Below are 24,678 nucleotides of genomic sequence, written 5' to 3' on the forward strand. Positions count from 1 at the left end.
CGCTTTCATCATGCAGACACCGGGTGAGGGCTGGAGAACGGCCATTGAGTAAGGCAAGAAGCAGCTTCATAGAAGTATAAATCAGAGTGGACTGGAATGCTGGATATAAGCATTTGTTAAACTTTTCATGCTATAAAAACATACTGAGCATCCAATCAGGYGTTAGAGCTATTAGCTTTACATAATTTAAATATTGCTTTATCATACCGTTGACCCCGGTCATGGGTGTTTCCAATGAGAGCAAGCTGGAGTGTATCACCAAATTCTTGTAATAAACAAGCGTTTATGTTTACATCGAACACAAGGACATGGGTGAGGAGGGCGAGGGACCAAGGGGACATCTGCCCTCAAAGAGCAGCCCCTTCATCACACACAACGTGACTGCCACAGAGCTCGAGGCTTTTACAACAGCTCTGCTTTAGTTGAACTAAGTGGGGAAGAGTTTACTGGGGGAATGCCCTTTTTTCCCTTCAATTTCAATGAAAAAAATAGAAGTTTCAATGTTTTACTTCAAAGAACTGAGAAGTGTTTTTTAATTATCAAAATGGAATAAATACTGTTAATTAGTTTTTTTTTTCTTGCTAATTTAGAGCCTGTGCTTCCTGTCATCATTCATCTGGGCACCAATAATTACACAGACATTTGACGTTTGAAAAAAGCTGCTCCCAGTTTGCAGTATGACATTGCCTCAAAGACATAGAACAAGAAGGTATACAGTGTCTGTAAAGGTAGCTTTCTATTTCCACTTTTTTTTTTTTTTTTTTTTTTAAATAAAGTCCACTTACTCCCCCTTTCTCCAATTAACACTTGGCTTTTATCAGCATTTAGCATCCCACAGCTCCCACAGAACTCCCAGGCCCTGTCTTTTACCTCTTGCATTTCAGAAATGAGTTCCACCAATTACGTGCCCTTTGCCATGACAGCTCTCAGTGCACATTGATATCATTCCACATTTCTTATTTCCAATATGCTGCACAATAAGCAGCTGTTAAGAAACTTAGTCCACTTACGTGCAGGGAAAAAAAAAAAGGGGGAAAAAAAGAAAGGAAAAAAAAGCTAGATCTGGGATGGAGGTGTCAAAGATCTAATTAAAATTATATTTGTCTAATAAGTATCAAGGGAAATACAAAATGCAAGTGATCTGAACACTAGCTCAGCAATAAAGGCAGGGTAATCTCCAACTGTTTTCTTGCCCTACAAAACAYATGAACTACACTTCACAAAAAACCCCTCTCACCATCCAGAGGTCTGAAGTGTTAAGCATTTCTTATAATTTCTTTCTAGATGATATCTTTGTATAGCTATATTAACATATACTAACACAGTCATTTTATATACAGTCAGTGTTTTATCAAGTTATAAAAGTGACATTCTTTTAAAAGGTGCAAAGTTATCAATGCTTTGACAAGTAAACTACTGAGGTGAGATCTGCATTTAAAATAAAACTTTTCCACTTTCAGAGTAATCAAAATTTTGCAGTACRCATCTCATGGGCAGCCAAATAGATACATTGCATCAGTGCTGGGAAATATTTAAGTATTTTCCATGAGGCAATGAAGAACATTAAACTATATAGAGATAAGACTGAAACCAACATAGTCTTTTTGTTTTTGTTTTCAAAAAAATACACTAAAGGAAGAGGAGGASACAAAGAAAAAATAATCCTACTTTAGAAAACTTCCCAATTTTTTTTTAATCCATGAAAATGGCATAGTGCAGTTTGGATTAAACATCCTGCTACTATGTTTTCATAGTTGTGCATAATTAAAAGGGGTTATGTCTTTCTGAATTTAAATCATGACCTGTAGAGAGTTGCGAACCATATTGCTTCAGAGTATTTCTTCAGCAATTACTATACTATTTTTCCATTTGGGTAACTACAATTTAGAAAATATTTTAAGACGAATACATGGGACGTGCTATTTAGTTTAAGCAAGTTTTAAACTCTCATGAGATTTTAAAAACAGCTTGATGTATGAATCCTCTCMAGACTCACCTATATAAATGGTTCCTTTACTTGAAAGCCATTAAAGTTTTTTTTTGTTTTTTTTTTATTTTTTTACAAAAAGGCTGAAAGAGTTATGAAATATTATGCTGTTCCATAAGGATCAGCAATATCTTTTAAAAGTCAAATGCCTAGACACTTATTAGGAACAAACATTAATTTCCACTGTATTTCAAAGTCTAAGTTTTATGTCTGAAAGCTGCAATCAGCCCAAAGTCCAATTTCTGGCAACAGAAAGAAGATGCCATAAGTACATTCTAGATTTTGTCCTCATTTATTGCCTGGGTTTTTTACAATTACTCTTCCTTACTTTTTTTTTAATGAAGAAGGCAACTAAATCTTTACAAATTTATAGTTAATCTGATCTTTAACTACTTGACTTCATATAAAAATATTTCATCAGGGTGATGTTTATTTTCTTTTGTTTTTTAATCCTCAGGGAGAAGCAATTCTAAAGCTAATCTTTAAATGAAGCCACAAGTGTGTCTGGGTAATCGATCTGATCAGTTCTTCCACTAATTCTTCTGGTTTCTAGCACTATCAATGCCTAAATTACTGTAAACTTAGCTGCACTGCAGCCATTCTGCAGCTTTGCTTGGTTACTAAATTAAAAATTTTCACAAAAAAAAACAACAAAAATTAAAGTTAGCTTAAATTGTTCAACTTAGTTTTTCAAGCCTCCTTCCCCCTCTCTGAAGTGTACCGCTTTGAAGGAAAATGAATGCATCAATAATAGTAACTGATCTATAGTTCAAATAGTTCCAGGATTATATGGCTTTAATATTTCAATATGGTACCAAAAATATTTTTACTTATATGACAGCACGTGCTCACAGAAATTTTGAAAACTTGTAATAGGTATAACTATGCCACAGTTTTAAATTAGTTCTGTTTTTTCACAACATACAGAACAGACATGACCTAATAATGAAGAACATGCAAACAAAAACATCCCCAAAACGGGAATGGATATGTGTGGATATGTCTACCAAGTGCTTCCAAATAAAAGTTTAGTCTAGAAGCATATATAGTGCCAAAGCTGCAAAAAGTAGTGCTGGAGATCTAAGCCTCCAAGTGGTAGCAAGCAATATATTTTACACTGTAACCACTTCAACATTCCTACAATTGTTTCTGAAGTTTCCTATTTTTTAGGATAGCATTTTACTTCAGAAAAAGACAACTTTTTWAATGCATCCTTCTCCTATGTTTTATGCAATTTTATCACAGGTACRGAGTTTAATACTCACAGTGTCCAAAGATTGTAAAGATTCCGTAACAGACAACTACAGCTTGAGAAGCTAATATCTTGTGTTTTGTTCCCCCAAGTCTGAAGTATTGGACCGTACTGAGAGACAGAGAAAGGGGGCCAGGAGCTCCAATCCCCACGTAGTACTACCTGCTGTCTAAAAACGTCACCTCCAGCTCTTCATGGGGAATTGCCACTGAAACATATGCCATCATGTTTGCACCATACTAATCTTTCATCTCTGTTCCAAATTCCTAACAACTCTTCGCTGCTGTACTAAGCAACAAGGATATTATCTCTATTTATTTTATAGAAGTTACATAATTTTCAAGGTTGTTATAAGCTCTACCAGATACAGCATACCTTTCTGACAAAGAAACTAGGAAAAAAAACAACCAAAAGGTCCCTTGAAAAAATTAGTGAAAACATGATGATTTTCAACTTTACGCAAGAATGCAACAGTATTTAAATATTTGGCAATCCAAAGTTAGTGATAATTAAATCCTCGATTGTTGAGTGACAGAATTTTTGTTAAAATTTACTTAGAAAAGCTGGTTTTTGCTATTAACACAACCAGAGTCACTGGCTTAGAATGAAATCTAGTAACTAGATGTCCAGATGAGATGAGCTATTGGTTCAGTGATTTCAATATATGTCTGGACAGTCCGAGAAATTTCTATCAAAATAACCACCTGAGTACAGCCAATCTGGAGTCCCAGTATATGGGTTAGTGCCTTGATGAAACCATCTGTAAAGAAAAAAAAAGAAAAACAATGAAAATGGTAAAAAACAGGGAGCAGTTATTAAAAGGCTGGGGGAGAATACCTGGCTCCTATCACAAGACATTATTAAAAAATACTGATTTTTCTAAGAAAAATCTTATTTTCTCCAGAGGTATTCAAAGCTTTGTAAGTATGTCACTAAACTTCTAATATAACAGCAACCACTCTCTAATTCATCTTTTTTAGATGAAGTCAAGAAGGTATTTGAAATGGATTTTTAAATTGCTGTCTCATTCTAAGTATAAAGACTATATTGATTTTTTTGATCATTTATTATCACACATAATCATTTTCCTTAGAAGAATGCCAAGACTGTTCCACAATCCTTTGTAAATCTGCCCAAACAACAGGAACAGTTTGTGCTCTAGAGCTGCACAGAATCTCAATAAATGCTCTGTTTTTGGCCATATTCACTGATATCCAGTTTATGTTCTCTAGAAGAGATTTTCAAAGGTGTTAATGGGAATAAGTTTGTAGCTGTTTCCTCCAGCCTTTGGAAATAAAATGCTTTCTCTTCTGAATTTCATGAGATCATGGGAACATCCAAAAGTTCTTGCATACGAAGGAAACACCTGCAGAAATCAGCCTCGTGTGTCCACTTGACTGCAGAGCACTTGGCATCTACACAACCAACCAGTTCCAGAAGCAGGAGCCAAATCACATTACTCCATGATGCAGTCTACGAGTGAGAAGCCACTTAAATGTGCACTCAAAAAGCAATTTCTGAAGTAACCAMGCCAAAAAGTACTGAGTTTCTGAAAGCAAAAAGCCCTGGAAGGCCACAACATGCTACTCAACTGCCAAAAACGGGACAGGAAGCAGTTAAAGGGGAGCTGAGACTTAACGTTTTATGCACTAACATAAAAAGATGACCTCTGTAGGAAGCGGGAGAGGAAATAAATATAAATAAAAACATTATACACACACAGCATTGACACAATAGTTAAATATGACAGGTATCAGGATTTGCTGTTGAGATAATTCTGTCCTGGAGAAATCATAAGTCATTTTGGCTTCCAGTCACAGTATTTAAACATCGACTAAGTGAAAATTTTGAGAAACACTACAAACTGTGCTGTCATTCAGGAAATCAAGCACACACTGTCTTGAATAAAAACATTTCAGGCAGCAAAWCCACACCACATTAAATACATGCCCAATTTCTTCCCCCTTACCTTGTGTGCCACTCCACATCATCTTTTGCACGCTCCTTGCGAGCAGCTCTTTGCTTCTCTTCTAGCCTCTCTTTTTCCTTACTAGCCAGATCTATCAAAACATTTCAGTAAAAATTGTTTATTTATCAAAATAAAAACTAAAAAAAAGCAGAAAACAGGGAAAAGACTGCAGAGAAATAGAATATAGTTCACTTAAACAAAAGGAGGCATTTGGCAATCTCAGTTAACAAAACGAAAGCCGTGACTTCAGAAAGGTTGTGATTACAAATACAGCGTATGATCAAGAAATTCTGGTGTTTTATCTCTTAGAAACACTGCACGAAGTGGGGAAAAAAGGCAGGCTGAGCAAAATAAACAGTGTTTTTTCCATTATTTCCTGACAAACTTCAGAGCAGAGCACATCTGTTCTCCACACACTTTTTCCAGACAAATTCTAGAGCAACAAAGCATGTCTGACAACTTCTCCAAGTTACCAAACATGCAACTGCACCACAATGCAGCATGGTAATTTTTGGAATCCACCTTGCACACCTCTACTCGCCCAGACTTTTCAAGGAGAGATTTTATATATTGTTCACAAGTATGCTCATTAGAGCAGGATGAAAAAAGAAAGAGTTACAGGAACTTTGGGAATGAGAGCTGCATCAGACCCATTCATTTCTCTCAGTAACAGAAAAATATTTCCTCCAACAAACACATACCCATGTTTCCATCTTCCATGTTTCTGATATCTGGGCGCAGTCGACAATCAGTAGGAGCTAGTATTGCTTCCATACCCTTTTCTAGCTCATTGAGACTCACAGCAAAACTGGTAAAATTGTACATCTTAAAGGGAAATTAAAGATAATAAGCAAGTTATTTTTTTCAAAGTGGCACTGGCTTACCTACACCAAATTGATACACCAAAATTCCCAAGCATAAGAATCTAGTCAAAATTGCTCCTCTGAGCTGCTCCCGAAGTTGGATTTAGCTCATATAAAAATGTTCTTTTTTCAACACGAGGGGCAGGGAAAATTGAAATCACACCTACATTTTTTAAGCAGTCTTTGCTTTAGAGGACCATGATAGATTTTTCTCCATATCTGACCTTTTAATATCATTACTTTTATAAAAGAAAACCCTAAAACTAAACTACAAATTTGCTCAAGAAAGTATGCATTCTTTGATTTCGTAAGACGAAACTCTGGAATTATTCAAGAAAATAGTCACGTCAGTAACTAGGCTTAACAACAGGGCTTCCCTTGAGCAATACTCATGTCCCTTTGGAAAAGTCACTTGTGATGGGAACACTCAACTTGATTGGAACAGTTACCTGKGATGAGTTTGGTGGTCTGCAATTTATCCTCCAAAGCAATTTACTGCCTGGTATGAACTGCACTGTGTCTTGAACCTCTGGCATATCATCAGCCTCATCATTTTCAGATTTAATAACATCTTCACTCTGAAACAGATATAACATTTGGCAGAGAAAAAAAAAACAGGGAAATCATCTAGAGTTCTACCAAGTCACTTCTTAAGAATCTSTTAAAATTCAAGTTTTTACAAAGACTCCAGTGTTTCTGTCTTACCCCTCACATTTGCATTTCCTCACTCCGTATATTGTTCCTTTCATTTCATTTTAATGCCTTGTTTCTGCTACCACTGAATAGTCTCTCATCATACCTATGTACAATTTCACTTTCTGTTTAAAGWAGTAGTAAATTCATGTTTTTCAGGAATCTTCTGTCTTCCCTTCTGCCCCATCCCACAGCTTAATTCTGCGCACATAGCTATTACTTCCTCAGGTTGCAAGGAGTCAGAACTGTACTTTAATTCTCACAATGGCATAGGAAAGTTAATGAATAGGACCTTATCTCCTCTTGGTTAATACATCACCACTTGCAAAAAAAAAAAAAAAAAAAAAAAAAAAAAAAAAAAAAAACCACAACGTTGATGCTTGATTTGCTTGATTAGAACACATATATCTCCTCTCACTATGAAGCTTTGTGCTTAGGTTTATAAAGAGCATGTTTGTAAGTTCCTTTGTACCAGAACCAGTGATGCACTGTTGTTATATACAAAAAATCAAGAGGGGTGTTCTTCAAAAGGCTGCTCTCAGTAGACCAAGTCACAGCAGCCGTACTCCAGCCTCCGCTTAGCTGAACATAATCAAAGGACAACAGAAGAGTTCATTTACAGCCCATCTAGGGGCGCAGTGAATTCTCATGCTCTTCACAGGAAGCCTTGCCTTTTTATCCTCGCGTCTCAGTTCAGACATCCTTCTAAATCTGGGAGGACCTTTGGGCCTGCCAATGACGTCCTTGTAACTTCSATCTCTACAGTCTGCTCAGCTGCTGATGTTGGAATAAAAATTTCACTGGGGCTTTCAAGGATCAAGTGAATCTTTTGCAGAGCCCTCTGACATTACAGCAGCGTGACATTCAGCTACTGGTCTTTCTTTACTTCTTTCATTATTCTTTTCTTGCAGTGCGCTCTCACCTGACACTGCTACTATTCTTAGTGCCTCCTGGGAGGCAAAATAACTATTTAGTCTAGGGAATTAAATATTTAAGAACACCTGACCAACTTTATCTATTTCTACCTAACAAAAGTCACTTTTCCTTACCAGGACTCACACTCCAGCTAAGGTTATACGGATTCACACATGTGCTGCCTAAGCTGCACTGAGAATCCAGCGTCTGCTCTTAAAAGGAAGAAATATTTCCCAGGGCTCTGGCTAGCATTCCCAGGCTCAGTGCTACAAGACAGTTGGATCAACGTCAGCAGTTTCACAAATCTGGACCGTGGCTTCAGTTTTACGTAGGAGTAGAAATGGGATGAAGAGTTTTACTTTAGCACCTTGCTGTTTTATTCCACTGCTTGTTCCACTGATCTCAAGCACTTCTGTGATGGCTTTATCTATTTTAGGAAGAAAATACCATCTGGTTCTGCAACATTTGGAGGAAAGACAGCACAGAGTACAGCAGAAAACATCATCCTCATAAAGTCAAGAGGCAGGCAGTGCGTGTATAAGGTCTGTCTGCACAGGAGCAGAGCAGACGCAAGCTGCAGCACCAGAAGCTTTTTGATCCGGTTGAACAGCAAAGACAATGGATCACCTGGCAGCTTCCTCAGCCTACCTGAAAACCTTTCCTGCATATTTGCCTCTTGTCATCAGCCTGATCTACAGGAGAATCTGACTGCCTTAGGACATGGACTGCTAAACTGTAGACACCCAGAGGATTCCAGCATGAGAAACTACCAAAAGCCGTAACAACCAGAAGGGAAGTTTGAGACAAACTCCTGAAGTGACGATGTGAGAGTTTTCTTCCTTCTCTTTCTGTCTCATCTCTCATAGGTCATTTACTTTATTCAAAAATACCCTGTTAAGCAGGCCTCGTTTTACATGCTGGAAGATGGTTCCATACAGTTCAGATTCTTATTTCAAATCATTCGGTTTGAGTATTCATTTTTTAAAAACATCCTTTCAGACTACTTTCCACATCAACATCTGGTTTACTGTTAGATAATTCCCCATCTAAATATAAATTCAACAGGAAGGAAGGAAATAACTGATTTTCATAAGCTGAACAGAATTTTTTTTTTTTAAAAAAAGTCAAAATAAATGTCTGTACCATGACAGAATCCAGAGACAAAAAACAAGGCCTATTGTTGTTGCTCTAGTTTCTTCTCATGTAAATGCTTGCCATTCCCATCCCAAGCTTGGGCCTCATAAACTAAAGCTATTCATTAACTTTAGACTATCATTTTCATTTTGAACAAGCAACCAGGGTCTGCAGCCTCTGTTGACATCTGGAAACCCAGCAGTCCTTTGCTGAATCTTCATACATTTTGCATTTTTCATAAAACACCATGTTTTAATGGTGCCTAAGTGAACGCAAGCAACTTAAATGAATAAGACACTCTGCTTATAAGAGAAGGAAAAAAAAAGTTTCCAGACATTCTTGCTGTCAAGCCTATGTGAGACACTAAAATGTCACGTCAACAAAACGGTATTAAACAAACAAAAAAAGCAGAGAGTTGCATTCTTTCTTTCAAAACCCAAATCCTGGAATTTTCATGTCCGCAGCTGGCAACAGACCCATTTCCTTATTCAAAGACAGAACAACTTTAGCTTGGGAGTTGATATTTGACGACTTCTACAACAAATCCATTAGCAAATTCTATTTCGGCRAGCTCGCTCAATACCAGCAGCTCTCGCTAAAGTCAACACAAGTTCAAAGTGCACTGCCGTCTCATGGGTCTGACACTGCATCGCCACCAACTAGACTGTTTTAACCCTTCACTCCCCACCACCTCCCTCTTTTTGTAAAGATTATATACAGGGAGCTATTTCAGTCTCATTTCTCCTGATGTCTTACCTGCTTTGGTTTCTTCTGCTCACCACCTCTCTTTTCATTCTTTTTGTAAGCTTCATATGTGGTAGGATCAGTGCACCATAAGCATTCTGTCCACTTGCCATAGATCACACACAGCTTCTTTTTACTGTAGTTAAATAAGCAAAGGAGAGACTCAGTTTTTGCTTTTTTCTTCTATACAGCCTTCTAAGCTAAAGTCATGCAAACCCTGATCATTATTAAATACAAAGATTCCTACCTGGTTTTATTTTATTCTTTTGCCTGCAGATTTTTTTTTTTTTTTTTTTTTTTTGAAATCTGAAAATTTAACTTGGGAGAATTTAATATTGGGAAAAGAGTTCAGCTTCTTCCAGTTTTTCTGGCGTTCAGTTCCGCATAGCATATCTTCACAAGTTAATTATACATTTTTTGTCAATTAAAATATGAGTGTGGGTGCAGAGAAGTCAACCGTTTAAGACAGTGAGATCCAGAGGCACATTACAGGTTTTACCCTCATTAAGATTTTCTAACTACTGTAATCTCCATATCTTAAACTAAAGACTGGAATTGTGAATAATATTAATAATGTAAATAAGTCAGTTGCAACCACTACGTATTTTCCCTCTATTTCAAACCACTGGACTTACAGAGTTTTCCTAATATGTACTGAAAAGTCAGTATTAAACTCCTAAAAAAAATCAAGGGATTTAATACTGACACAGAAAACAGAAACGGTTACATTGCTGAGAACATTGCACCCACACTGGTTGCAGTCACCATGCAAGCACAAAATAAATGCCATAGGGCTCAGAAAGAGAGAAGTAACGAGGTTTTTATCACTCACTTTTTGTCCTGAATGTAGCCCTCTACTTTGTGGAGCTCTTTCCCAAACAGTCCACATGGTTTAAAATTAAGGACACATTTATCACCAGTACTGAAAAAGAAACAAGGAATAATTTTAAAAACAAAGACTTTGAACATAATAAAACAAAACTCCTTGTGCAAGCTCCCACACACACTAGTATGTTTAACTTCTTTATCTGCACTTTATTTAGCTTCTTTTATATGCTTATGGTTAACAGGGAGTTGGCAGATGTCTAGTTATTTCCTTATTTTCCCTTAGCTACAGTTTATCTTCTAGCCAGAGCATTAAAAGCAACACAAATTTCAGAGTTACACAAAACTAGAAGTAATCAGCATGAAAACAATGTGGCTGTAATGGTATCACAGGCCTACGATAGTCAACTGAAAATACGAAATAAACTCCTGAATTACATATATATCTAAAACTTACTGAAGACATTAGGAATAAAATGAATGCAGTCCTGCAGACTGCCTAAACCCCACAGTAACTCATCACACTTCAAATTGATTAGCAACTATTAGCAACTATTTTTTTAATAAAATACACAGAAATTGTACAAATGACCAGTATAGGAAAACTAAGCTAAGTGCATTTAAAAGTTCTCTCTAAATTGCACTTGTCAGAAACTCTGAACTAAGATTTCACGAACATACACTGTGCTCTATTTCAGTATCTTTTTTGCAACAATCTGCAACTGTCCCTACAAGCCAACCCTTAGTTTCATGATTAGGGTTACCTGTGATTTACAATTTCTACTGTTCCATATTGTTCTAGCCACAGTTTACCAATAATTACATTATGTACACAACACGTTGGATTTGTCCATGTGTAAGCTTCATTATGCCTGTAAGGAAAGCAGAAAAAGAAATCCATTTCTGGAACTTGAAACAGAATGTAAGTCTATTTTCTGTTCTATTTGTGGCAGGACAAAATAAATATATTTTTATATATTTACATATTTGTATAAATAAATTAAATGGTGGTAAAAGCTTCAGAACCTGGAAGGAATGACAGGAGTCAACACACTTGACAAGGACACTGAGCTTCTAACACCAAGACCCTTTCTCCCAGGCAAGCGGTTGAAGGGATTAGAAAGTACAYGTAGGGGGAAGAACAGTTAAAATGCACCTCTTTCCACAAATATGCCAAAAGTCTATTGTGTATGAAACCCAATCCACTGTGACTGAACGCAATCCAATGCATTCCAAGTGGGGTTTGTTATTGCCCTCCTTCCCTCAAGCTGTACTGAAAAGAACTAAAGAAAAAAWTTTCATATCTAGGGCTTTTCAGCTTGGCAGAGTCAAAATCCTCTACATTCACTCATTTTCAGTACTTTTTCAATACTGATGAAAGAAATGCCAATGCTACCTGGTGAACAATCAAGATATCTAAGGCAAATTTGCAAATTTCATTTCAATACCCATAATATAGAAAACAAGCAATGTCCTTTTTAATGACAAGTGCCTTGTGCTACTGCTTCCGTGGAGTATTCATGGAGCACAAGCAGTAAATATCTCCAACTGTTCAATCATGTTCCAGTACAGCGCAGACTGTTGAAATTTGACAATTTTCCCCAGCGAGCTGTCTGCAAGCACGCTGCAGAACAAGGACTGCTGCTCTTCAGAAGAAAGAGAAGAGCTTTATCATATCAGTCTTGGTACAAATTTTTGTTCGTGAACTACTTGATAGCAAAAGCTTTTTACAGCATAAAATTTAATGCACGGCACTCATGCCCAGTGCTGTCAAATTGAGGCATTTTAGTATTTGTGCTGGAGGAGTGAGGAGGAAGGGTGCTTTCTAATGCGTTTTTTCAGAATACACATTTTATGGTGATGGTTGACACAAATGCAGCACTTTCACTGACTTTCAGTTTTGAAACCAAACAGTTACTTGTTATGAGCTCAGTTCTGAGTAGCTCTCAGACCTATACAAACCGTAACAGCAATAATCACCACATGTTTAGGCAGTTCAAAATTTGAGTTCAATGTATACTACTAACCTGAAGCAAATATTAAGATATGCTATTCACACTGCTCTTTATTTACAGCATGCTGTAAATTGATTCAGCAGAACAGGGATTCTAACAGCCTTCTGAATAAAGTCTATCTCCAGCAACAAACTTTGATTTTTGTTAAGYGCATCCTACAATGACAATCTTTATATATTCAGAAGAAATATCCTATCTTTCTATCACCACTCTATATAGCAAAACCTTATAAAGCAGAAAAGTTGCCTCTTTATTGAGAAAAAAAGATCTAGGAGTTTCRTAAGATATTTCAGAATAACCTAAGTTAAGCTTGGGTAAAGCTCTTACAGAAGCACCTTGACATGCTCATTGCAGAATGCTTTTTCTGTGACTATAAAAGACATGTGACATGACTTGTGTACGTTTGTGACCTGGGAATTATAAAGCATGTTAGTGCCACAAGGGCAAAAAACAACTTATGGAAAGCATAATATAAGAGATGTAATATAAGAGATGTAACTGATTAGATATATAATATAAGAGATGTAACTGATTAGAAAGAAGTCTAGAAGTAATCTGGAAAGGCACCTGTGACTTTATTAGGAAAGTGACCATCCACAAGAAAAAAAATAAAAAATGTTAAATAGGTGACAGACACCCTGATGAATTCCTCGGGTCTCCCTGTAGCCCAGTACAACTATTCTGAAGTGATGCTTTTCACAGAAACACAGAGATACATTTTCAAATGATCAAAACCAACTATGAAATGTAAAAGTAAAATGGGTTTGAATGGCCTGGTAATAGAATTTTTGCTCTTTAAATTTTAACTGCCTTCAAGGAACTGTTTTTCAGTAGCATTCAATCTAAGAAATGTTGATTTTCATAGTAGAAAAGCAGCATTTAATTGCTGCAGCTGTGCAAGCATAACTCCAACAAGAGAGCCCTGAAATTAAGCACTGAACAATAACTTGTAACTTAACCCCTGCAATCCCTTTGAAAAGAGGTTTTCACAAACTCATCTATGAGGAATCAACAGGATGTCATCATCTATTTTTATACAATTAAGTGTTAAGGAGATAAGCATAAAAATACTTCCTTTTTTTTCCCCCCCCTCATACTCACTTTAGCAGCTCCAAAGTAATTGTTCCCCGAGGCTCAGCTTCTATACTCTTTCCCCAGAATTTTAGTTTGGGGTAGATTGATCCATGAAAAACAAAGTCCTTATTGAGGCCTTCGGAATAAAACGCACTAATAGGCGGATGATGGCTGACTTGCTCAGATATAAACCTAAAACCTAAGTCCTCCCTTAAAAAACAAACAAAGAGGGAGTAGTAAGTAATCAACTGCTATATATACACATATATATTTAAATATTACAGCAGAACAAAAAATTAACACTCGTGCAAATTCCAAGGCACACAAATAACAAAAGGAAGGAAACAATACTCTGTGAACAACTTCCTTCCTGAACCCCAAGACAATCCACAGTCAAAAYTCTTATCTGACTTTTACCAAGAAAAGCATCTGAATCTGTTTAAAATARCTGCTGAAAATTCTGAAGCTACTTGGGCAGCAGTAGATCTTACTAGAAGTCATTTTCTCCACAGCATATATACAACTAGTTTAAGCAGACTGGAAGTCTCTCAATTCCTGTATCTGACAAGATCAGCAAAACACTTAAAATTAATTAATCATTAATATCTGGGTCAGGAGAAATGTCTCTCAGAACATTACAGACCCTTTTTTTACTCCAAGTAATTCAAAGAAAAGTCTACCTAAACATAGAAATAAAAATCTTAGTTTATAATAACATCTCAAAAAAAAWGTGTTACTGTGGAGAAAAAAAGCTGTATTGCAGAAATGTGTGTTAACAGATTTTTTTTTATTCCACTGCATGAACAACCAAGCTAACATCAMAGTTTGTTAGCAACACAAACAGTTCCCTATTTAAAGTAATTATTACCTTGTTAATTCATAGGTTTCTCCTAGAAGTGGGTTAAATGGTTTGCCAGTTCTCTCCCACTGAGAAGCTACAGCAGAAACTGCAAAAGCAGCTACAGCCTAAAAGCAAATCAGAATAAATGAGAACAGTACATTAAAAGAACAACTTCTGCACATTATAGCTACATATTACCATATTTTACTATTTGTCCAAAACAAAGGAACTAAATATTGCTCAAGGTTAAAACATTTGTAAGCCACAGGATTTAAGTAATATAGAACTGGGGAAAATAGAGGCAATTTATAACCATCTCATTTTCAAAACACAATTGTTTTCTTCAGTACTTTGCCAGRGTTTGCTCTACCTCTACAACTACCTCTAAAAATATGTTTTGTTTTGGCCTTTTTTTTTTTTTTTTAAATCTGCTTTTCCCATGTTTTGACTGTCCCCCACACTTGTATGCTGGGAACAGAGTCTTGCTTTTCTGAGTACTAGTCAAGCATCATTTCTAATGCAGATGGGATGTTTCTTGAATCCTGCTAGCAGGCACAAATGACACTTAGAAGCTCTCACAGACTGGTAAGTAGGGGTATGTGTTATACAAACACAGAATACAACACGTACACTCCAATTTCTCTCAACTAAAATAGAKCTATGAGCAATACCTTAACATAATACTCAGCACACCCTAACGTACACTGGCTTAGCATCATCATGCCCAACTCTTTACTGCGAAACTAGTCAGATATTATATCTGTTTTGAAGTACCACCAAAGTATAGGAAAGTTTCTCCATGTCACAACAATTTTTATCTGATAATTTAAAAAGCATGGAGTCACTCAACAAATCAATTTACAGTAATTTAAAGGCAAGACCTCAACTTCACAACACACACAAGAACATTATGGTTAAGTAGCACTGAAAAGGTTCAGGACCCTGGTCAGTCAAGGCTATCTCCTGCACTAGACTTTCGCCTCAGTATCTACAAGAGTATCAAGTGTGAAAGTGACCCAAGCACCTGATACCAACCACTATGAAATAAGAAACCTGTCTAGAAGGATAATATGGGGATTCTTATAACTAGACCCAGAGGGTGCAATGGACTGTACTGAAACACTGTCTTAAAGAGAACACTCTGGGAGTGGAAGACTTCTGGGCTAATCAGGAGGTGGAAGCTGTTCCATACCTGCATTCTTTCCAGGGGATCTGCTTGACTACAAGCCTTATTAATGAGGTATATATGTTCCATATACTCCGTTATTCGTTGAAGGAAACTCAATGGTTCATTGAAGACAATGGGCATTGTAATTTTAGACAGCTCCTAGATGACAAAAAGTAAAAGCTCATTTCCTAGACACAACACCAGGTTATCAAATGACAAGAAATAACCAAACAGTACAATTAACTAAACAGATACTGAAATTTAAAGAGTGCAAATGAAGAAAAAAAATCCCACAAACATCTCTACAAAAGAAGAATGCATCAGGCATTATTCTGTGTCAAAGTTTTAAACAATAAGGATAACCATCTGAAGCTAGAACAGCACTGTTCATCCAAATTAACTTACCAGTCCAATGCACTTTTTTAATATGCTCCACACACTAAAATCACTTCTAGAAAACATTGGTGCAGGTAATGATGTCCTGTAATAGGAAGAAAACAACAACTATCACTATCAGTCCCTTAAATGAAGGGATGTATTCATTCGTAGATCTGAGAGTACTTCAGAGGCAGCAAAGTCTTGCTCTGTAGCTGACAGAAGAGACAGAGCAGGTGAAATATCTTTTGGGTTCCAGAAAAATGACCTCTTCCAGAGGGTAAAAGTTCTCAATGCCCCAAAAGAGTGAGTCAGCACTTACACATTTCTTTATTATGCCTTCCTATGTGCTTACCTGTGTCTCTTAATTCCATTTTCTTGAATATCTGTCTCTCCATTATGTTTTCCACTCCGACTGCTTTGGTGTGGATCTAGATCAAGCATTTCCGCAGCTTTATGATTCGCTTCTGAAAAGTCCCCTGAAGAATTGTCAGAATCAAAGCCTGTTTAAAAAAATATAACAATAGTTATCCTAGGAATCCTATTACTCCCACAGATGCCACTTAACAATTTTGTGACTCTCATAGCAGAAGTATACTCATACCCAAGTTATTTTATTTTGAAAATATCAGAGCAAAGAGCTTCTAGTAAGTGACCTAATTTCCAAGAGTATTTAGAGCCAAGTATTGCATTAGAATCAAGCATCCTCAACTACTTTTTATGCTGCTGAATATAAAATCAATTTAAAATCTTATGAGTTCTTCAATAGCTCCTAATCAGATTGCATATATTGTTGTCTTCTTCAGAGCTGCAGTGTGATTACAACAATTTTGTTCGCTTACATTTAATTTTCCTCCAAAACCTTAAAAATGTGCAAAAAAAAGTATRTTTATGGCTACTCGTACTGCTAACAACCAGAATACTACAACAACAGAAGTTTAAGATACCTATTTTTTTTTTTTTCACAGAAACACAGAATCATTAAGGTTGGAAAGGACCTCTAGAGATCATCCAGTCCAACTCCCCTGCCCCAGCAGGGACACCTAGAGCACAGGGCACAGGGTTTTTTGCCATGTGTTTGTACAAAGGCACATAACGCTTTCTTAATGGCTACAGCAGGAACCTGTGGAAATCAAGATGAATCATTCATTGAGYTCTACAAGTGACCCAAGGCGTGACCTGAAGTAAGTGGCTCCATTTCCTACAACCTTAACTCCATCCACTTGTGAAGTGGAAATACCCTGGGGAAAAATAAATAAAAAGCTACTGAGCTACTGGAAATACTGTTGGAGCTAAAAAACTAGCATCCAAAATAAAAACATGTCTTGAATAGCTCTRCTTACCAAAGAAGCTAAAATTGACAGGAATCTACAAAAATACAAGCTTCTATGGTCAAACTACTCCTTTTTTCAGTTAAAAACTCGTGATGATTTATTTTCACATTCACTTTTAAATAAAAAAATTACGAAAGCATGTGTGTGCGTCTAAAGAACAACTAGATTTTGTACATTGAAATTAATGAAATTAATTAAAATTAAAAGTACAGATTCCTTAAATATTTACATGAATTAAGGGGAGGGGGAAAAAAAAAAAAAAAAAAAGGCAAGCAGCTTTGGATTCCTTAAGTCTAAGACTAGTTCTAAAGGTCTAACACTAAACCCTTAAGTTTAACATCTAAGAAAAAAAGCAGCTTCTTACAAAAGAATCCAAATACAGACTAAAGTTCTCAACCATGGCACTTTGGTACAAAACCCTGTTTTGCATAAACACACAGGTAAACTCCAACCACGAATAACAGGACGAGGTGACATCAAATTCAAGTATGAGGTCACACCTCTATGTCTACCTTGATCTCCTCAGGAAAATTACTTGAATTCAATGCTGAAAAAAAAAAGGCTAGCAAAGCATAGCAAAGCAAAAACAGCAAAGCAAATTGCATGTCTGATTCTGTAGACAGCAGAGCTACTTTGAAACCATTTCTGTAAAAATCTCTCTAATCTGTTGATTGAAGAAGAAACAAAAGTCTAAGTAAAAATACACATATTTCATACAATTATTAGTCTAGTAAAAAATATCCCCAGGATAGCACTTTTATTAGAGTTATTTTTTTCTAGTCATTCATTCAGAATGAAAAAGCTGCATTTTTAGAAGGTATAAAACTATATCGATAACCTTCAAAACAGAAGGAAATATCATTGATATTATCTTATTTGGTAAACTGCATGCCTAAAGGCTGATGTAATGTATTAATCTCTCCCCTACATTTTGATGTCACAAGCATATAATTACACAGCAATAACCACACCTTAGCAGGTCTTCATACTTAATTGGAAAGAATGATAGTTATATTTGCTCAGGTCATTAAAATGAAGACTACCCTGAAACACCTGTCTTGAAAAACATGTGTCTATCTTTAGTTAAACCACACTAAAAGAGTATTTATTATTTAAAATGGAATTTCTAATTATATAGTAACCTTTTACTGATTCCTGTTACAAGGAGATGGAGAAGGCAAGTACTGTATCACATAATGATATAACTTATTACTCTAAATGATAAAGTGGGGAAAAAAAAAAATTAAAACCGGCTCCAAAACAAAAAGATTCATCAGAAGTGCTAGTCCTCTTTGTCAGAATACATCTTTACCCAGTTATATTATTTCCCGTTTTCTTAATTAAGGTACACAGCTATGTAACCACTAGATTTCCAACAGCTGTGACATCCAGCTTTAACAGCTGGTTCATCTACTATAATTCAATGAAGTTATAAAAATTGCTTGTTGGGAAAAGTCAAAGTATTATAGTTCTACAAAAAGCTATCCAGAGGACATTCTTCACAGAAGAATTACTGATCCAGAAGAAAAGCCCAATGAAATGTTTTGTTGCAGTCCTTTCTAAGTTACAAGAAAAATGCCTCCAGTTGTCATTAAAATCTTGAACTCCTAGAACTGAGCAGGTAAGTTCTAATTACAGGCCATATTTTACAGTGAAAAAACMCAGGGGATAAGGACAAAAGTAGCGATTTAAAAGGTAGGGCAACCACCCAGTGAAAGACAAATCATTAACAATTGGCTAAAGCAACCGTTCCAACCCCTATGTTAAGGAAGAAATGAAAGCTCTTAAAAAGCCTTAAATTTTCAATTTCATASAACATATACTTAACTTGGGTGCCAACATTAATGTATTTCAAGAGCTTAAAGAAAAAATAACTTGCCAGCCACTCTAGTTTTCATAGCCTTCCTCTTCCCCATGCTGCAAACGAACCAAGTCCACTCGGACTATGCTACTCGTCCACCTCCGAGGCAGCAAGGAGGCCCAACACTCTGAGTCACACAGAGAGACGAGACCGCCCCTTCCATAGGCTGCCAACAACTTCCTTAAATACTAATTAAGCCTTGTCACTCAAAACAGAAAGGGGATCAAAACAGCCGAGCAGCAAAAACCTATAGACCTACAACAGGATCAGGATGCAGGAAACTTAGATCACATGTAAAACGAGGCACGTTTTTTCTTTGCCRAAAGTCCCATTTTTCTCCTCTTTTCCGTGAAGTCAGTCCTCACAACATCTAGCTGTATCAAYCTGTTTCCAATAGGAAGCAAGCCGACCTTTCGCAAGGTTTGCATTACTTAAACCCCAGGGCAGAATCTCCTGATTTGGTCTGATCCAAACCCTGTGAAAACATATGAATTTGGCAGCTAACACCTCCCCTTCCTCTGCCCCAAGAGGAAGAAATGGACTACAGGAAACAATCAAGCAGTAGGAAGCTGAAGAGCATCATGTTCACAGATGCACCAGGCCAGCTTAGCCTCCCAGACAGGAGATTGTATGGGACTGCAGCCTAACATTTAAAAAAAGAAAAGAATATGATTATTTTAAAAAACAGGATATTATTCTGGTAATTAGCTAAGCGTTTTGCTGTTCTATCACAATCCTTTCCCAAAGTACTTCAGCAGATACAGTCTAGCACAGCAGAACCCTATGGCATGTAGCTTCTAACTTAAAGTCTACAGTAAGACTAATAAACCCTAGGTGACACAGAACAGAATGAATTACTCAAAGCAACATGTTTTCCAAGCACTCAGTATGCAATTCCACCATATATGAGCTTGTCTTTTGGATGTGACAGGGATAGTGTCAAGAAAACAGACATAAAAGAAAAAAAAAAAAAAAATGAAATCCATCCTGACAAAGAGCAAGTTTCCTTAGGACAGATTCATGCCGTAGAAGTAGATGTTATTAAACAGTAATTACAGACAACTGTAGTTACATCAGGTTTAAATGATTACCAATAACATACTAAAAACATCCATGGGGACTTCAAGGTTTTAACAGTAGCACTATTTGGATTTTACAGAGGAATCTGGACCACATCACTGCTAGCTGGTGAGAATGCAATCCAAATCTCCTTTTTCTCTCAGTGGGGGATTTTTGAGCAGTCCTGTACAGCGTGCTGCAAACCAAATCATTTCACCCTCTGTTAACTCCTCTGAGGAATTTCAAACCAACCGCATAAGTCCACCTTACCCACTTGTACCTGACATACTAGTTTTATTCCATACATGTTAATGCTTGCTATTACTCCCCTTCCATTTGCCTGATTCTAAGCTAAGGGTTCTGCATTCACTTTTATCAGCATTTCTCATGTTAAGCCGTTTCAATTTTTTGAAAGGATTTTATTATTATTATAAAAATGCCTTAAGCATCTCATTTCACCCCTAAAATTATGCAAGGCTTTTATAAACAACCATTAGTCCTTATCAATTCAAGGAAAAATACTAGTTGACATGTGTGAAGTGATTCATGTTTGCTTTTCTAGGGACAACACTTTTGGCTCCCTATCTTGAAAGTGTATTTTTATAACAATTTGTTTCTGACTGTTTCTGTTTCTTCTTCTTTAGTTCTCTGGAACAATTTTCCCGTTAAAATAGATAACAAGAATCTATGGAAGATGTTTCACCTTTCGAAGTCTTTTAACAGCATTACCTCGAGCTCCTGTTGAAGTAGAGTTTTTCCAGAGTAATTATTTATAGAAAATGAAAGCAAGACATCAGCGCTAAAGGACTAATCATGCTACCAGTGATAAGAAAATGATAACCAGAATAATTGTTTAAAAATAAACAAAAAAAAACACCAAAGAAAACATCACTGAACTGTTTTCCTTCTTCTGAAAAGGAAAAGGTCATAGCTAGGGCATTTTATTTCTTCTTTATTCTTAATGGGAAGAGATTCTTGTCCCCTTGTCACAAACACAATACAGTCTGTAGTTTTTTTCAGCACTGTGCCCATCACTCACCCGTAACGGCATCATAAAACTCTTCTTCACTGTTCATCCTTCAGCATGAAATCTCTGTACAGCCAATYCAGCTTCCTCTAATGCATCGTTGAGCTTGATTTAAAAATTAAGTATTCGTGTGTCTCCAGATCTTTATTTGCAAATACCAAGCTGTTTCGGATGATCTATTTGACCAGACAGGGAAAAAAGAATTAGTACCTTCCACACTTCTTACACACACACACACACACACACTTTATATTAATTATCCCATTTCTTTCCACGGCAAAAGAAAGCTGCACACTTGGATTTTTGCATTCACAGTAAATAGTCTTTGAACCAAAGTAATTCTGAAGCTGACACTACCTCTCACACAAGAGAAAAACAACAACAAAAAAAAGTGATGCACTAGGTCACAGTTGTTTTCTGTGTGTAAATAAATACATCATATATGTTATTGTTAAATATAATTTGTAAACCACAAGTTAAATTCCATGCAAGCAATACAGGCATGGAGAGCACGGTGGACTTATTCCACACAATACCATCAGTATCTATTGAAATCCGGTCAGACCATTACAGAATTTTTGTCCAGCTACTGCTATGAACTCTTGAAGAAACAGCTGCGGATTCTTCCCTCTGGAGAAATAGTGTAAGAAATAAAATACTTTTTCTGCACACGCTGCAAATAAGTTAGATTTACAAAGCATTTCAGCTCTGGGTTATGCACAGGCTAAATTAGATTTATTCCAGATGGTTGGCAATGGTGTAATCTAAGCATGTTTATTTCACTCAATTTTAGTCCAAGGAAAAGAATCAGAAAATTTTGTTTCCACTTTTAAAAATGTTCACAAAGTACAGATGAGCAGCCAAGTACCGCGTTAACGACAGCAGAGCATGCTRTCATTATCACCTCCAAGACAACCTAAATCTGTCAGTCTTGATTTTTATGATCCTTGACGATCCCATTGCTTTTGTGGCAGTAGAGTTTTTCCAGAGTAATTATAACTTGCACATTTCCTTTCCAATTAGAAGGAACAAAGGCAGAAGTATACGCTATTCCTAGCATCAGCTTGCCACAGTTGAAGCCAATTTCTTCTTTTCTTCTCTGCAAGAAAAGAAGTCGAACGATTCCCCTTCTAACTCAAAGTCTTTTTACCTCACTAACCGGAAATAAAACCATTTTAATACCTCATACATATGCAGTCCTTCCAATTCCTCAYTCAGAAGAAAGAGCCAAAATAGCTGACCAATTTTATAGTTCATCCTAGTTAATACTTCAAGGCAAACATTACATCCATTGTGTCTGTCAAGGCTAGGAATTTCGGTTTGCCACTTGCTCTCTCATCTCAGGTCTGTTCCCTCAGAACCTCCCTATTTTATCTGCCAGATTTTGTACCTGTSCTTGCATCATGGTTAGTATTTAAGCTTCCACAAAATCTTCAGTAATTTCTTGTTTACAAGGTCACTAAGGACAAAACTGTAYGCAGCTGCTCCTCTCCAGTGTTACTACACTGCTGTTGCAATTGCTCAGCTGTTTCCTTCTCCTTTCCTGTGCTTTCTGCAGCAACAGACTACTAAACCTTCAACTCCCTTGCTTAAATCAGAAACTTGTTGCCGATAGATACGTCAAAGTATCACATTCTCCTAGGGAAGGATGCAACAGCTGAAAATACTATCAAGTCAGAAGCACCTGAAGGCTTTCAGTGAATCAGCAGATGTTCTGTCTGCAGAAGGCCAAGGAGCAGCAGCTTCCCTTCTAAAAGATACAAGCAGCTCAACCCAGCAGGATTCATGCTGCTATAAAACCAAAGACAGAAACCCTCCTAACCAGTAACTGGCTCAAAGGTAGCAGCTAACTGAGATTTCTGGATCAATCAACCAGGATGTTAAACACCATCTTAATAGTAGAATGAATTATGGTGTTTTAAGTGCCTATTTACATTAATGAATTTCACAATCGTAATTCACTACCAAGAAATTAAATACTGAAATCTGCACTGTGAGTACAAATCAATGTGCCTATTACTGCATTATCGAGCCCAGCAGAAGCCCGTCCTCGCTTTGTAAGGAACGCTCGCTCATACCAAAGCCGGGAATGGATRAGCGCGGCATGCGGCGCTCTCGAGATCAGCACTACAGGTGCCACCCTTATTCAGTTCACATGCATACAATAAGGTGAACCCTTATTCAGTTCACAGCCCTTCTTTAAGCCGCCTATCCAAACACCATCATATTCATATCAGCTTGCAAGCTTTACAGATCCTTGACAACAAGCACTGCAGCACATTATAGTTTTCCAAAGAAGGCACTTGGGAATAAGAATTGAGACTCAGCAATGATAGTAGACATTCTTTAAAAGCCTTAAAGTAAACAAGGTCATATAGCTGAATGCAAATTTCTCCCTCCTCCTCATGATAATCACTGCATTGCAACAGGATTTGGAAATGTATGATGAATAATACAGTTCCTCTTTGCACTACAGAGCTGCTGTGGCTTTCCCACAAAAACATTTACTAAGTACAATTGGAGCAAAAGGTTTTAGATAACTAAGAGTTAAGCTATAGAGAAGTTCTTTTTATGATATGCACCTCACAGTACACTTAAAGCTCCTGGTTACTTGAAAGTGAGAGTTCAGTCATATCCCTCTAAGTTATGAACAATATTTGTAGCTATTACCTAAACAAAGAACAAGATATTCATGGCAGTCACTTTAAACAATAGCCACAACATTCTCTTAGGGTGCTAGGGTAATTTAAGAAATGATAAAGTAATATACTTCGCACCAGAGTCAGGCTACAYCATGCTGGGAAAACTAGTCCAAATACCTGGCCTGTAATCAACTTTCTCAAAGGAACCTGTAAATAGCTTAACACACAATTCTTACAAATTCTACTCCTTATTTAGCAGAAATAAATGCAAATTCATGTTATCAGAACAAATACTGATAGCAGTATTTGTTTTCCTGAGCAAAAAGGCCACAAAAATACTTTTATTAACTGCAACAACAAGGAGTTACCTCAAACTAAGCTGAAATGTCAGAAGGCAAACACACCCTGTTTGCTTCATATTCAACATTTGTAATCTGCCTCTTCCCCCACTTTCCATTATGTACCAAGGCAACTTCACTTACACGCTAGCAACTGCAGTTAATGTCTTTATTAAAATTATCACAGATATGTCAAAGGAAGGGATGCAATATTCCTGCATAAGAAAGCTCCCAGCCTAGGATCAATTTAACMTATTTTTTTATATGCAATAATCTACTCTGTGCTTTATATCCACTGTGACAACATAGGGACAATACAAAGCATGCAGCTGCAGTAAACACTGCAGAAATAAGAGTATACATCTGCACTGAGCTCAGAACACAGCTTGCAACACACTCTGCAGAGGAGGAACTTATTAAGGCTGACATACGGCCTGCCAGAAAAACAGCTGTCCCAGATGACAAGAAATGACTGAGCAACAGCCTCAGCAACAGTTCTAAGCATGAACGGCGCACCAACGTCCCCCACGGCACCGTCAGGACTAGAACAGATCCTGAGAGT

At 36.9% G+C, this 24,678-nt stretch overlaps 1 protein-coding gene across 1 annotated transcript; it reads right to left on the minus strand.

The window, feature by feature from the left end:
* Positions 1 to 1,783: 1,783 nt before the first annotated feature.
* On the minus strand, positions 1,784 to 22,366 carry OSBPL2 (oxysterol binding protein like 2). Its single transcript, XM_026041947.1, has 14 exons — positions 22,319 to 22,366; positions 21,149 to 21,312; positions 16,211 to 16,358; positions 15,886 to 15,961; positions 15,505 to 15,639; positions 14,340 to 14,437; positions 13,499 to 13,681; positions 11,147 to 11,254; positions 10,390 to 10,479; positions 9,570 to 9,693; positions 6,521 to 6,649; positions 5,910 to 6,033; positions 5,209 to 5,299; positions 1,784 to 3,999 (listed from the first exon to the last, which is right to left on the minus strand). Exons 2-14 carry the CDS (start codon positions 21,183 to 21,185, stop codon positions 3,897 to 3,899), a joined length of 1,446 nt encoding a protein of 481 aa, XP_025897732.1. The 5' UTR covers positions 21,186 to 21,312; positions 22,319 to 22,366; the 3' UTR covers positions 1,784 to 3,896.
* Between the last annotated feature and the right edge of the window lie 2,312 nt (positions 22,367 to 24,678).

Source organism: Nothoprocta perdicaria, unplaced genomic scaffold (assembly GCF_003342845.1).
Source record: "Nothoprocta perdicaria isolate Ctin4 unplaced genomic scaffold, notPer1 scaffold_3, whole genome shotgun sequence".
Taxonomy (NCBI): domain Eukaryota; kingdom Metazoa; phylum Chordata; class Aves; order Tinamiformes; family Tinamidae; genus Nothoprocta; species Nothoprocta perdicaria.